At 45.7% G+C, this 14762-nt stretch overlaps 3 protein-coding genes across 3 annotated transcripts; 1 reads left to right on the forward strand and 2 right to left on the reverse strand.

Annotated features, from left to right (window-relative positions):
- Positions 1-2280: 2280 nt before the first annotated feature.
- Pmar_PMAR002056 (conserved hypothetical protein) lies at positions 2281-5217 on the reverse strand (the record flags this gene model as incomplete). The annotated part of the gene is made up of 8 exons (XM_002765474.1): positions 2281-2440; positions 2996-3113; positions 3636-3767; positions 3816-3996; positions 4345-4460; positions 4778-4892; positions 4961-5066; positions 5112-5217. 8 exons carry the CDS (start codon positions 5215-5217, stop codon positions 2292-2294), a joined length of 1023 nt encoding a protein of 340 aa, XP_002765520.1. The 3' UTR covers positions 2281-2291.
- Positions 5218-7136: 1919 nt separating this feature from the next.
- Positions 7137-7807, reverse strand: Pmar_PMAR002057 (hypothetical protein; the record flags this gene model as incomplete). Its single annotated transcript, XM_002765475.1, has 3 exons — positions 7137-7194; positions 7275-7472; positions 7521-7807. The coding sequence occupies 3 exons, from the start codon at positions 7805-7807 to the stop codon at positions 7137-7139; spliced, it is 543 nt and encodes a 180-aa protein (XP_002765521.1).
- Positions 7808-8281: 474 nt separating this feature from the next.
- On the forward strand, positions 8282-14323 carry Pmar_PMAR002058 (cation-transporting ATPase 13a1, putative; the record flags this gene model as incomplete). Its single annotated transcript, XM_002765476.1, has 17 exons — positions 8282-8467; positions 9108-9226; positions 9573-9698; positions 10225-10333; positions 10389-10480; positions 10644-10701; positions 10742-10891; positions 10936-11002; positions 11160-11314; positions 11356-11624; positions 11673-11829; positions 11875-11978; positions 12303-12430; positions 12505-12622; positions 12672-12770; positions 12818-13015; positions 13066-14323. 17 exons carry the CDS (start codon positions 8282-8284, stop codon positions 14321-14323), a joined length of 3393 nt encoding a protein of 1130 aa, XP_002765522.1.
- Positions 14324-14762: the final 439 nt, after the last annotated feature.

Here is a 14762-nt window from a genome sequence, read left to right on the forward strand (position 1 = left end):
CTGAGAGACTCAGCCCCACAACCCCCCTAACTATGCCCTTCTCAGCTCGCATCTTATCAACGTCTCAATGACACTTCTTGTTGCCTTCACAACGGTCTTAGTTTGTTCTGGGAGACGATATTTCACCACTTGCACTCAGCGGTATTGTCGTATTTCACCTCACCCGAAGGGTGAATCTGCTACCCAGTCGTCGAGACTGGATGCCCGACTTCTCTTCCAGATTCCCCCCATAACGGTTTCGGCTTCCCCGCCATATCTACGTTATTCCTTGACGGTAAAAAACGGTCTTCGTACAAGACAACCTTCTTGTGAACCACACAGACATATCGAGCATTGCCTACACCAGCTAGCATCAGGAAAAACCGTGAAGAATTTGACCTAAGTCCGGTAGATACAATAACAACGAATGACGATATCCCCAATTACATAGAAACAGCAGTTTTCCACCGTAATGGCATTATACACATTTGTTTTCGTTTATCAACAGCCTCAACTAGTGACAATGCGTGTTTAGTTAACCTATGCGGAGTAGCCAGGTTTATGCTCTACACGCCTCACATTGTGGATCATGCGAGACACGAGTAAAACGTCCATTAATAGGTTCGAAGATGATAGGGCGTGTTCGTTTGACCCATGAAGACACCGAACAACGATTATGTTAGAGTATTAAATGCGTGAATAATTCCGGCTACGGAAAAATTTCAACAGTAAAAAACAGCAGTGTATAATTTACCCACTCTAAATCGTCCAATGTAACTACAAAATATAACACAACTCTCCCAGTCGCTGAAACGTCTATTCTGTGGGCATGATGAAACTGGAAGATTCCGTGAGGCAAACCCGTTTAATCTGATCAACTATTTTATCGCATTCGACATCCTCTCCCTCGAGTTTGGCCAAAGCGGAACCTTCAGCCGAACGTAATTCAATCAGCGGTACGCCTTCAATGGCGGCTCGCCAGGGAACAGCAGTCGCAGAACTGATAGAAAAACCATCAAAATGATCACTCAAGTCGGTGCTCACCTGAAATTGATCCTTTCTGCTGTTATTTCTTGCAACACCCGAGAATCCCCAATGTCCCGCGCCTCCTCGAAATAAGAGTGGTAAATCTGCAGCGCCAGCTAATACGTGATAAACCGCTGGCAACTACACCTTAGTAAGTAAAGCGCTCATTTCTTCCACTGTGAGGCGATCCTGCAGACTCAACACTGCACGATGGGCCAGAGTGGAATCGGTCACGCGGCGGTCCCACGAAAAGCTTATTCCTACCATCACAGAGGACAATGCGATCTACACTACTTCAATTTCTATAGATCCTACAGAAACCTATTGACTATAGGCATCTAAGCACTGTATGGACGTATTTTGAAAATACGTCCAAAAATAAATTGATTCACTGTGACTCCAAAAATACGTAGAAAATACTATTTTCTACTACACAACGGTTCATAGTTTTCTGGAAAAATGAATGCGCTGTATAACACTCGAGACTCATCTCAAAGTCAACATGCTGGAAACTCAACAATAAATTCCCTCACTTCATAAGCACTTGCCTTCCAAGGCGTGGAAAATCGTCTACATCGACCAACTCACCAAGAGTCCGTGCTGTAGCAAGACTAGCATTGAACTTGGGATCTTCCAAGTGGCTTCGATCAATACCATATACATCAGAGAGATACTTAATCACCTGCGGTGACTTTACATGATTTCCTTATAAAACTCGCACTACTAGTTGGCCCTTCGGTGGGGTCCTCATAGGCTGATCATATACACTATACGGCTCATGAACTAACTTCAGATTAGCAGAGCCTTTCACTTTATCCAACGCTCTCGTGAGATGCACATGGCCGACTAAAGCAGCAGTACACAGCTTCACAACGGTCACTATACAAAGAGGCTTACTATAGCACCATGGACATACGAAATCAGCAGTTACCGAGATGATGAGCTGACGAGACATAGGCAATCGATTTAAACTCCCTCAACGATTCGGCCCAGGCAAGAGTGTCACTGCCCCCTGTACAGTGCGAGTCGGACTCGACTAGTATGCGACTGTGCTCAGTTGATCATTAATGTTTCAAAGTCCTATCCCACCAATTAGACCGTAGCGAACTGTATGATCGCAAAGCTTCTAATAGCGATCGAGTAAATCAACCGCTGCCCTCAGCAGGTCCAGCAATACGCCCATGAAACCAATACGGGTAGTCCTGCTCTATTGGGCGCCTCGGGTGCATAGTCAAGTACGCCCATAAATAGCAACAACACGACATACAAAAGAGTGTATCAGTAACTCAGTAGAAAATCGTCAAAGTACGATGATGGGGTTTGATCTCATCCCTGACAGCCTCCCCTTCCTGCCACAACAACCAGTCCAATGTCACATCGAAAATATCTTCCCGTTGGGCAATCTCGACAATCTCATGGCACGCGTGCACAGTACCTGTCAGGAGCTTCTATTTTGACTGATGAAAATTGCAGGGCAAGCATATACCGCAACAACGGGGAATTTCGCGTTGTGCGTGCGTGCGTGATGAGCTATTCATACTTAACAACCAATTTTCACCATCATATCTCCACAACGATCCTTACTTCCCCACTAGACAATCAAGAGATGCGGACTAAGCGAACTCCGCCCCTTCGTCGCGAAGACCTAGTCTACAAAAAGATATTCAATTTACACGGGTATTTTCAGAGGAATTACAATCAAGTTTCACCCGTTTCACGTGAAAACCCCGAAATTTGCGCTATGCAGTAGTCGTGAAATATGTTTTTCACTAGAGTTTTTCTTATCACTAGGGTGAAACTCCAATGACAAGGGGGATTTGAAATAGAATGCTTTCACTTGCGATTTCAACTAAATGATTTCAAAATTTCAATTCCGAGTTCGGATTCAAATTCCTGCTATATTATGATCGGAAAAATTTCCCACCGTGGAAGGGAAACGTGCTTCCCTAAGTCGAATTTTCAAATCAAAAAAGTGTCCACTCCAACTCACATGCTCTAATCTCGAGCTCCGTCCGACTCCCGGCCGGTATAGTCCGTCCCGAGTCGATTATATTCTCCAATCGCGAACTATATATGAGAATTCCCTTATGACGCAGCAGCTGTGGGACCTGTCGATACACAACAGTGTGGGATAAAAATATTATGAAATTTCATATCGTTATATGCTATTGATGTGATTATACTATATATATTGTCTATTACATCACTTATATTACACAGGTTCATTGTAATACTATATACAGTGATACCTATTTATATATAATTATGAATAGTAAATATGCACATGATCACCGACATGTGTTGGTGACAAAAATTGTGAGGAAACCTTCAGTGGTTTCTTCTACACTCCTACCCGAATTCGCCTGTAAACTTGTATAACTGGTGAGAAAACTCCTGAGCTCAGCTGAGGGAAGCAAACATATTTTTCCAAAACTGTTTGACAATGCAGATGATGACACTCTCCTTATAGTATTAATGCTCTATCATTCGAAGTGACATCCATTATAATGCACTCTAAACTTCATATTAGAAATTTCAGTGCAAATTCGTAAGTTGGCTGAATTTAAATGCCTGATATAAAGTTAGAATTAAGGCTCCACCTTTTTCACCGCCACTATGGAGGCACTCACCCTATAATCAGGGAACATCGTCAGAGCCCTCATATCTCGAAAGTTGAGCTTCTCTCTCACACTCTTCCCATCACGCCTAAATGCTCCCCAAACATCCGCTGTGCATATCTGGGCTCGTTTATATAGGAAAACCTGAACTTCCACATGGAAAGGTCATCACCTAATCCTACGGTATTCCACCTGTCGGCCAGTATCAGGGTCGATAGCTTGATCTCTGAAGCCAGAGAACTGAGCTGATAGTATTCGCATAAGCCGCAACGCAGACCCATCAGCCGACTCGACCAGTTCTAACGCCGAGCCGTGATATTCATCTCGAAGGCCCCTGGCCACCTCCCGAACTAGGCGGACTCTCTCGCTGATCCTAAAAGCGGATCAGTGATGTACACTCTTCGAACAGTCGCGGAAGTTCAAGATGGAGCGAATCTGCTACTACTGCAAAACAGAATAAGTGCGGAGCGAAGGAGCGGAATATATCGCAATTCGTATCATTTTCGGTCTGCGGACGAATTATCATTATACCACAAGTTGTGATCCACAAATGGAGAGAATTTCGAGAGCTAAATGGACGGCTATAACTAGAAAAATATAAATATCTCCACCTCAGTTTTCAATTGACCGGAAAATGGTTGGTACGATGATGACGAGCAAAACGCCTTTCTGTCAAGGATTCGATCGCTACTGAGCAGCATAATCTCACGAAACAACTCACAATGGGAATTCCTGAGGCCTCCATCCGTCCTTCTCATCTACTATCCCAGCACCATGATTGAACCAATCACAGACCTCATCAGCTGTTACCTCAGCGAGACGGTCCATCTTACACCACTACGTAAGAAAATCGGTCAAGGGCAATCACAGCTGAGCCAATTCCCAACATGAAAACTTATGGTACGCTCCCGAAAATTTTCACTACAACCCCTGTAAAACAGCCACTCTCGGCACGGTCGGCACATCATCGCAGCAGCTCTAAGGCCGATCAAGCTGAAATAGTTTTTCCGCCAAATTTCGAGCGGAGTTGTTTTTCCGAGAAAAAACTGGCCCGAAATTTGGCCACTACTACAAATAAACTACCACTGGGTGAATGCAATCGCAGTTGTTACATTCTGCCTAGTTCTCAATCAACTGGGGCGTTCAGAACTCACCTCGGACCCCTGAGGGCCAGTGAGAGCCCACTTCACACCATTACCCAGCTGCTCGTATTCGAAGTTCCCAGCTGGCCAGAAACAGAAGTTCATACAATCCAATAGCAGCACGTACCTTGCAGACTACCATGTGGCTACGAATATCTCAAGGAGTGGTATGATACAGCGCCTTCATAGTATTACAATGCTGTGAGTTCTGCTCCATCATCAGTGGTGACATCAACAATCAAATGACAGTCACATTGGTCCCACGGTCTAGCGGCGGTCCTAGCATCCCCCCTCAGAGAACCTGCAAAGGTTCGAATCTGGTTCTGTGATACTTTTTTGAACCTACGCGCGAAGTCGTCGAGTGCCTTGGTATTGATGGTAACATCATGCGCCGTCCTCACCACGTCCTTGGTAGAAATGAGTACTTCATTCAGCGTCGCTGCCTCTACCATTGCTACTTCCGAACGTGCTACTATAGAACGATTATTTCCGGCTGATATCCCTTGGGTTAGTTTTTCCCCAGCATAAACGTTCTTGACTATATAATCGTCAAAATTGCTCCGCTCAGGTATGTGTTCGTACATGTTATGTATGTAGGGGTCTTCCACCAATGACAATAACAATTTTTATTTTTATTGGTTCTATTTCTTATAATCAGTTATCACACACGTTGGTTGACTGTTAGAGGTATCGAAGCACTGGTTGATGGAACATAGAGATTCTATCTACAACCACTATCATCAAATAGTTTAATCAAGTTGGAGGTGAGATTCCGTAGCTGTGCGTTCTACACCTTTAAACATCTAGTTCGTCTTTGGAACCATCAATTTCGTCGGGACGCGCGAAGTTGGAGGTACGAATCCGAAACGGGAAGATCATATTCGCAATTAGAACTTTCAACTTCGTTATAGAACATCCAAGTTCGTCCGAAGTCGATAGGAAGTTCAAGCTCGTGTTAATAGAACTTTCAATCTCGACTCTCGAACCTTCGAGTTCGTCATAGAACTTTAAATTTCGTCGAGTACACCTTCAGACCTTCAATTTCGTCCCTTTAGGAAAATCGACTTCGTCGTTCGGAACTTCAAGTTCGTGTTTGCGGGGCAATCATGCCAGTACTCTCACGATGAGACAATGTATAGACTATACGTTGTTTCTAAACAAGTGAGAATTTCCCGAAATTCCCTCTGAATTTCCGTACTGTCACCGACCATGTGCATATTTTTCAGCATTGTTTCCGACACACCACGTTTGACTTGCATTTTTCCTATCGATTCATACCATCCCTCATACATATCATTATCCAAGGCGATCGGTCCTCCACCAATGTGATTGTGTAATAATACGCCTACGTAGAGTCGGGTATACTTACGAAGTACAGTTTGATGTCTGTGGGTACGCGTGCTGCTGACTGTTGTTGTACGCATACCCTAATTCTGACAGAAATCCCTCCATGTTGTTGCGTTCACCACTTTGTCTCTGTAGCATTCTGAGGACCGTCCCGGATATGCAATAGGAGTCTTAAGGCGATAGGCTATAATATTTTGGACATAACCCATTCACAATTTCGAGTGTTTTTGAGCAGTGTGGGAAAATATGCAAATGATCAACTACATATGTTGGCGACAATATGAGAATTTTGTGGAAGTTCTGGGATATCCTTATTGGTCTCTGAACACTTCTACCCGAATTTGTATGTAAATTTCTATAATTAGTGTGGAAACTTTTGAGCTCAGCTGAGGAAAGTGCGCATATATTCCTCGCCTGATGATTTGGAGGGCACGAAGTGCTAGGAAGTGCAAATACACGAGCTAGTAGCGCACCAATCCCATACCCCATACCCCATGCCCCATGCCCAATCCCATACGTGAACCAGCATGAATGAGGCTCAACTCTGCCGTGCGAGTCTGTTTCAGAATGATTGACAGTTCCAATCAGGTGCCCCCGTTGAGCATGATGCCCGGAGCATCACTGATAATGTTTCATTGCCGACTCGGCAGTGTCGAGAAGGCAGAACACGAGGATTTTCAGGTTAGTAAGGAGGCGCTATTGCTATGGAAACGGGATGAGATGACGAACCATTCCGCAGTTGATCTATTTTTCTCCGGTGGGGGTTCGCTCGGACGGCGGAAGAACGGCATTCTTCGTGATTTATCGCTATATATATGTATTTTATAGATGTCAGGGCCTAATTATGATCAATGGTAGTACACCATGAACTGTAGATCGGACGGTTCTTGTAGGAGATGCATTCATACCAGCTACGACTTTATGTCCCAGATTTGAGTACTCAGTGAAGAAATAAAACACATGTGTTGTACAACATCAATCTATTGTCCATGCATGATAATGTGAGCATGCTAGAATGTAACACTTAGAGGTCGACTCCAACCTCTTTCACCGATGCCTCTGTCCCTTCTTGGGTCCGGTATCTGAATGCATACAGTAAACGGCCAGTTTAAAGTGATGGTGATCGATAATTCAGATTTCAAGCTTTCGAATGTCCCTTTACCTGTCGCCCATCTCGATGTCGACCTCCTCTCGGGCCAGCTTCCTGCTCATGACCTTCTTTAGGAAGTAGAGCTGCACGCAGTTGGCGATCAACCCGAGTACGCTGATCGCAATCAGAACTCCAACTAGCTCCGCTGGCCACCCTGTGCTAGCCGCACAGACGGTGCCAGCTGGAGAGTCTTCAGCAGCCTTCGGAGTACTGAGGATGAAACAAATAAAGTCGACGCGAGGAGACCTCACCGCTTACTCTGACTCGGGAGCCACAGTTGTTGGACTTGTCGTTCCCTCGGGAGTGACACTGGACCAATCCAGGTCTGCGGCCGCAGGAGTGTCAGTCTCCGGCGGCTCGAGGGTGTAGCCTGACAAGTCGATGCCAACTGCGGCTGGCGTTGTGCCTGGACCGTCAAGGACGATGCCGGACAGGTCCAGGCCAGTTGGTGTGGGAGTCATTGCGGGCTCGAGGGTAATCTTGCTCCATTCAATCTCGCCGGATGCGAGGGTAGCCACGATGAAGATACTTGCGAAGATTTGCATAGCAAAGTGTAAGTATTACTACAAGAAGTGAGCAGCAATGAGGATTTGAATCGCATCGAAGCTTCATGCGACCGTCATCCCTTGCTTGAACGACCAACAATGCATGTTTCGTGCAAGTTGTAGTCGATAAGTGTTGCCAAGGCTCCAAGGCGCACGATGCTCAATTTCCATGCTGCTGTGCGCGTGAATCGTCCCTAGTAGATGTCTCCATAGCTATCGAAGGGGAGTCGGACCCTTGGACGAGCAAGTAGTCCCTGAACGGTTCCGGCAGGTACAAGAATCGTTACTACGTCTTATTTTTCTTTTTGAGTGTAATTTTCCATGGATGGTTTCAAATTGAAACCGGACCACAATCTCCAGTGGAGATATAGTCGGTATCACGGACCATTTAATGGCCCAAGGGCGGGTTGTCGAGTTCGACGAATGGGTGGGATTGCGATGAGCGACGTGATTTGCACTGTATAGTTTTTGCAAATGTCTGACCCTGACCTTAGTGACGACTCGAAGGAGTCCCCAAAGCCTAAACGAGAGTTCATATTCTACAAGGAAAGATCTCTACTGTACCGACTGGACGGTCCTCTGTGGTTAATACTGCATGCTTGGCTGGTCACTTACATAGACATTAGGGAGGATGGGGAGTTGGAACACTTTGTTCCATTGGTAGTAATGATAGTGGGTCAGATCACACTTGTGATGGCTTTCATATATATTCGATAGATAGTGTTATATACTCGTTAAGGAGTGTTACCATATAGTATGTACTCGATCGCCTTAATATAGTGTTGGAGGAGGAAAATATGTTCGCTTTCCTCAGCTGAGCTCAGGAGTTCGCTCACTAATTATAGAAATTTATATACGAATTCGGGTAGAAGTGTACAGCAACCAATGAGAATTCCCTAAATTTTTCTCAGAATTTTCATTTTCTCAACGACACATGTGCATATTTTCTCACACTGGCCTCATAATCGAACTAGTAATCGAATACGTTATATCAGTGAAGTAATTAGTACGTTTATCTATTTGAGTTTATCATCATCGTTTTTGATTCGTAACACGGTGCTTTATGGCTCGTGTACTGAGTATTCCGTCATCGGAGGTGTCTCTGAGAGAGATGTTCAATAAACTGACGTGTCATGCTCGGAAAACTATGCGGGAACGTGCTGATTTTTATCTGTAGAAAGGGGTGGCGTCTCCCGCAGTTCTTAGATTATTGTGTTTTTTCTCTAGTCGTAGAGAATCGATATAGTAGCGATAACTAATAATTAACTTTCATTAGTGGGTACTTCTTCTTCTTCCTCAGGTCCTTAGTGGCCTATCCCACCTCTTGGTGCATCTAATGAGCCATTGGTCGGTCACAGCGCGGTGCCTTATAGCATATACTCGCCGGCCTTCCTACACCCAGGAGGTTACTCATGTGAGGTAACCACTGATAACCAATTGCGAATCTTTGAGTCGGCGCTAATTATCGTCTTGGTTGCAGTGAGGGCGTCTATACAAAGAAATTTTCTTCGAATTATGTACGTGCATCAGCATTTCGTGTGATAGGTGTATTAATGGGAAAGCAAGAATGTTGGTTCTCTAGAGTCTGGGGGGGGGAGTATGTTGACAAGCGATCGGATATTATTGGAGTTTTACCTTAGTGATATGAAAACACTAGTGAAAATTGTATTTAACGACTACTACAGGCCGCGTTCTCACCGAGTTTTACGCCACTTCACGTAAAACGGGTGAAGCTCCATTGTTACGCATATGCCGTTCATGTCAGGGTTGTCACCACAGGAAGGTCACTGCTCTGTCCTATACAGAGAAGAAACGGAGAGCAAGTGTGGATAGACTGTGAAAGGAAGAAGCTTGTGTTTGAGCCTAAGGACGGCACGTTCCATCGACCTAAGTAGTAACAACTACGTGAGGGGGTAGGGACAAATACATGATTTCGACTATTCCTCGGGACACTCAGCGGGCCTTCTATTTCGGGTCGTGTGTCCATTTAATGGAGTCTCGCTCGTTTTACGTGAAGTGGCGTAGAACTCGATATTCGCGGTGATATGCAGTGGTCGTGAAATATATTTTTCACTAGTGTTTTCATATCACGGGTGAAACTCCGTTGTTTTCCTGTCCAATTCTTGGCAAACTACACTATCGAATAACGCGATCAGTGTGTTGACTGCCTCCGTTATCCGAAGTATGGGAAATATTAAATTTAGTTTCACCCGTTTACTGTGAAATGGCATGATACTTCATGCAAATTTAAGACGTGCATGTCTTCACGGCCAATAACACAATCATTTTCCCGCGAAGTGAAATATGTTCTTCACCAGTGTTTTTGAAACTCCTATGTACAGTATACGGTAGAGGGGAGAGTTCATTTGTCCCGACCGGGGTTCGAGCCCGCGTCCTCTTGGTATGGAATACGTCAGATACCCTGTCGACCATACATTGGATTTCTATAACAACAGTCGTGGGTTATCAGAGAAAGAAATCACTAAGGCGGAGGCCACTTACTTCGACAATACCCTCAACCTGCCCGTGAGTTCGTAACCGAAAGGTCCCTGGTTCGATCCTCGCATCCTGCACCACTCAGATTCCACAATTTCAAGAGCTGCTGCTACAACACGTGACTGCGCCCTTCTTCGTCTTCCAAATGGTCTGTGGACTTTTATGGTTATTCGATGAGTAAGTCTATGGTGTACGTGCTGATGCGGAACAGGAACCTAGCCGGCTTTGAGAAATGCTCCTATTTACATGGGAAAGGGATCGAAGAATGTGTTCCTAGCCGTATAGAAATGAGTTCCCACGGGAACATTATAGATTCCTGAATGATTCCTCCTCTTTGCAGTTACTGGTACTACTCTCTGATGACCATAGTCCTCCTTATCATGTTAGAGATAATGACGGTAATAAGGCGCTTCCTTTTCCGACCAATTTTGACCGTAGATAAATCGGCGTATAAGAGACATGTCGGAAACACGTTCGATCAAACCACCGATTTATGAGCTAGCAGTTTTGAGGGAAGGTCGCTGGACATTTATACCCTCGAGTAGACTTCTACCAGGAGACATCGTTTGTGTAACTACCAACAACCCGGTAGTATTCCAAAATTGCATCGGCGTGGACGATAGCCGTTTTAGGTGGTGCCTGCTGATATGGTGATCCTCGCTGGCTCGTCGGCTGTGGTTAACGAATCTATGCTGACTGGTAGGCTGCGATGCGGGAAATATTTCTAAAACGTTTTGTGAAAGCAAATAGGAAAGTCTCAGATGATGACGTCTGTTCATGAGAGAAAATATAAAAATTTCACATAAGACGATTTGGGCGTTTTATGGTGGGTAAAATATTCCTTGTTGTATTTCAGGGGAGTCCACACCTAATCTCAAGGAGGCCATTATATCTACTTCTGATATCAAACTGGACTGCCGTGGTGCTCACAAATCTAACATATTATTCTCTGGCACCAGACTGGTAGTGACGAACCCCCCCAATGCGGCCGAGTCGGGAATCCTCAAGAAGGTAGTGTAGTAGTATACTAGTTGGAACAATGTGGCTGCCAGGCCCCTTATAAACGAGGTGCGGTATGCTATGTATTGCGTACGGGGTTCGACACTGTACAGGGAAAGCTGGTTCGGACGATATTGTATTCGTCGGAACGTGTCACTGGTGATCCGTGGGCTGGTGGTTTCCTATACAAGGGACTGGGTTTAGGTACCAATACTCGAGAGGCTACTACTTTCCTGTTGGGATTAATTGCGGTCGCGTTGGTAGCATCTGTATACGTTGCTTATTACCGTCTAGTGGTGGAGCCTAGTCTCACGCCCTCCAAGTGAGTTTGTGTATTTGTCCTCTCGCATAAAATTATGAAGTCTGCCAGGTGGAAGCTTTTCCTCTCCTTAACACATATCATCACTAACGTAGTGCCTCCGGAGTTCCCTGTGACAATGAGTATTGCGGTGACTATGTGTTTGGGTCACCTAATGCGAAATAATGTCTACTGTACGGAACCGTTCCGGCTTCCGTTCGCTGGACAGGTGAGCAGGGGTGTGGTTGCTAGCGTTTACCCCTCGTGATTTCAGGTAGATGTGTGTTGCTTTGATAAGACGGGAACGATAACCAATGGGGAGATGACGTTGCAAGCGACTAAAATGCTGCCGGGGGCTAGCACTGTGGATTCGGGGAAGTAGGGCTTGGGTTGGCGATAGCGACGTCCATCTAAGCTTGGGTATATCTAGTGCATAACACTATTGGGCTTCGTGACGTGATGAGGGTACATAATTTAGCATTTCGAAGAAGTAACGGATGCGGGATTCGAACTCGCGCCCTTTCTGTTATAGAAACTTGCGTTTTTGGAAGAGCTTCTATGATTGTGAGATTTCAAAATGTTAACTTCAAAGTATTTTATAGAGTTATAAACTCTTTATATTAATCTAGTAAATTATCAAAACGCGTATTTGGGGACTTCCACGAAGTGTCGGTGAGATTTTACCCAACACTGTCTCCTTAGGTTGCTGGATCTGGTATTGTCTTGTTGTCACACTCTCACCGCTGTGGACCCTATGGCTACTGTACTAGTCGGGGACCCTCTAGAACAGGCCATGTTCACGGCAGCTAGGACTGCTACTAATGCGGCTGGTAGGCTCCTAGGAGGGGGCGAGATTATACCAAAATGAATCGGCTGATTTACGGTATCGTGTCTTTTCACTCAGCTATATATCTTCCTGGAAGTGGGCCGCCGACGTTCCAGATCTTCGGTACGCAGAAGTACACCCAAATGGCTAGGTTCCCCTTCAACAGTGAACTGCAGCGTATGAGCGTGGTGATGAAGTAAGGTTCCATGGAGATGGTCATTTGCTCCTGTCGGACATGGTGTCAGGCACGAGAACGGCCCTGCTAGTGAGCTGCTGGTATTGAGCAAAGGCAGTCCTGAGATGATGGAGACTCTTCTGAAGGAGGTGCCTCAAGACTACGAGGAGTAAGCTGTTGGGTGCGAAGTGTAGAAGTTACGGTATGGTTACACAGGACGTACCAAGATCTCGCCGGAGAGGGCCTTAGAGTAATCGCTGCGGCTTATAAGCGTGTGAGCAACCATAGTGACACGAGTGATAGAGAGGAGGTTGAGAAGAACCTGCACTTTGTGGCTTTTATTGCATTTCGGAACGAAGTCAAAACGGGGACTATTAAGGCTGTGAAGCATTTAAAAGAGATGGGCAGGAAAGTGTAGGTTATTGACCATTTTTAATCCTTAGTTTTCATCTCGGTGTTGTCAGACCTTTGTGTATGATCACTGGTGACCATCCGTCCACATCTTGTGAAGTGGCCCAGTCTGTTGGTCTCAAGTCGACTGAATCTGATGGTGTGTTGTTATTGTCCGATGATGCTTCCGAGTGGCGACCACTATTCGATTCTGAGGACTACTCTGTGTCACTAGATTGGGGATTCGAACACAGTGATGAGTACACGTTGTGTGTACAGGGCAAATCGGTTGGGGCCCTACTTGAAAAGCCGGACATTGACTTGACCAAGATCACAGTCTTCAGTCGTATGTCTCCGGTCCATAAGGAAGATGTCATCAAGCGGATGGTCGCTGACGGCAGGGTTACGCTCATGTGCGGAGATGGCACGAACGACGTTGGAGCTCTCAAAGCGGCCCATGTTGGCATATCGTTGTTGTCATCGGACTCTGGTCCTGTGTCGAGGAAGCGAAAGCAACAACTACGTGATGCAGACCTCCATGGGCCACCTATTGCGAAGATTGGCATGGACGCTAGTGTGGCGGCCCCCTTCACTTACCGTGGGGAATACATCAAATGTGTTCCCTTCGTGCTTCGATGTGGTCGGGCGGTCCATTCTGTGGTGATGACCATGTACAAAATACTCGCATTGAATTCGCTTTTGGGAGCGTTCAGCTTGTCGGTGCTCACCCTCCACGGAGCGAAGTTTGGCGACTTTCAATCAGCGGTGGAGGGCATTGCGGTATCGCTCATTTTCACAGCGATGGGCCGCTCGAAACCGGAGAGCCGCTTGTCGCAGTTCAAACCAGTGACGAGCATTTTCCATTGGAGTGTACAACTCTCACTGGGTTTGCAGTTGGTGACACATGTCGTTCTACTGCTGGCCGGGTGGAAGCTCGCGGTTTCATATACCTCTGAGGAGTCCGTAGATCTAGAGTCAGCATTTGAGCCAACTTTGTTGAACTCTCAAATGTTCATTCAGACGGCCGCGTGCCACTTCTCCGCATTTCTGGCCAATTACGAGGGGCCGCCTTCTATGAAGCCGATGAAGGCAAACCGGCCGTTGTGGATGGGTCTCATCGTTGCAGTGAGTACGATTATTTTCGTGGCGAGTGAAGCTTCTCCAGATTTCAACGAGTTATTATCTATAGTGCGGTTCCCTGATAACGAGGGTTACCATCGATGGTCTATGTTCCTGGTCATTTGTCACTTTCTGCTTCCCGTATGTGCCGGTCGTTGGTGTATGCATGTCGAGAAGTCTGCGCAGGGCTACGAACAGAGATGGTTACTGTGAGTATTGCGAAGATAGTTGATGCCTCTTTGAAGTGCCGTCTTCATCACGCAGTACTCGACGCTTCTATGTGTACTTTCTTCATTTCATCTCGTTTTGAGTTGTGGAGAGTATCACCATTATTGTCTTCTAACAAAACGACCATCATTATGGAAGAGCTTGCCACAACCAGATCATGTAGGTGGCCAAATGTTTATACTAAAATTCTCCGTGATGAAGTGTTACATACTTTTCACTTCTTACATATCTCGCACTTATCATGCATCGCGATGATGAAAAAAACACAGCTTGTTTTTTTCTGTAGTAAGACAGAGTGCCCTTCACATCAACACTGAAATGATTACCGACGAGTTTCATCAGAATCATTAGTACAACCCAAAACGACGATGAGCGAAGGAAACGCTTCCACTTCAGAGATGTGATACATGTGGACCATGTGGAC

This window comes from Perkinsus marinus (assembly GCF_000006405.1).
Source record: "Perkinsus marinus ATCC 50983 genomic scaffold scf_1104296975500, whole genome shotgun sequence".
In the NCBI taxonomy this organism is placed as follows: domain Eukaryota; phylum Perkinsozoa; order Perkinsida; family Perkinsidae; genus Perkinsus; species Perkinsus marinus.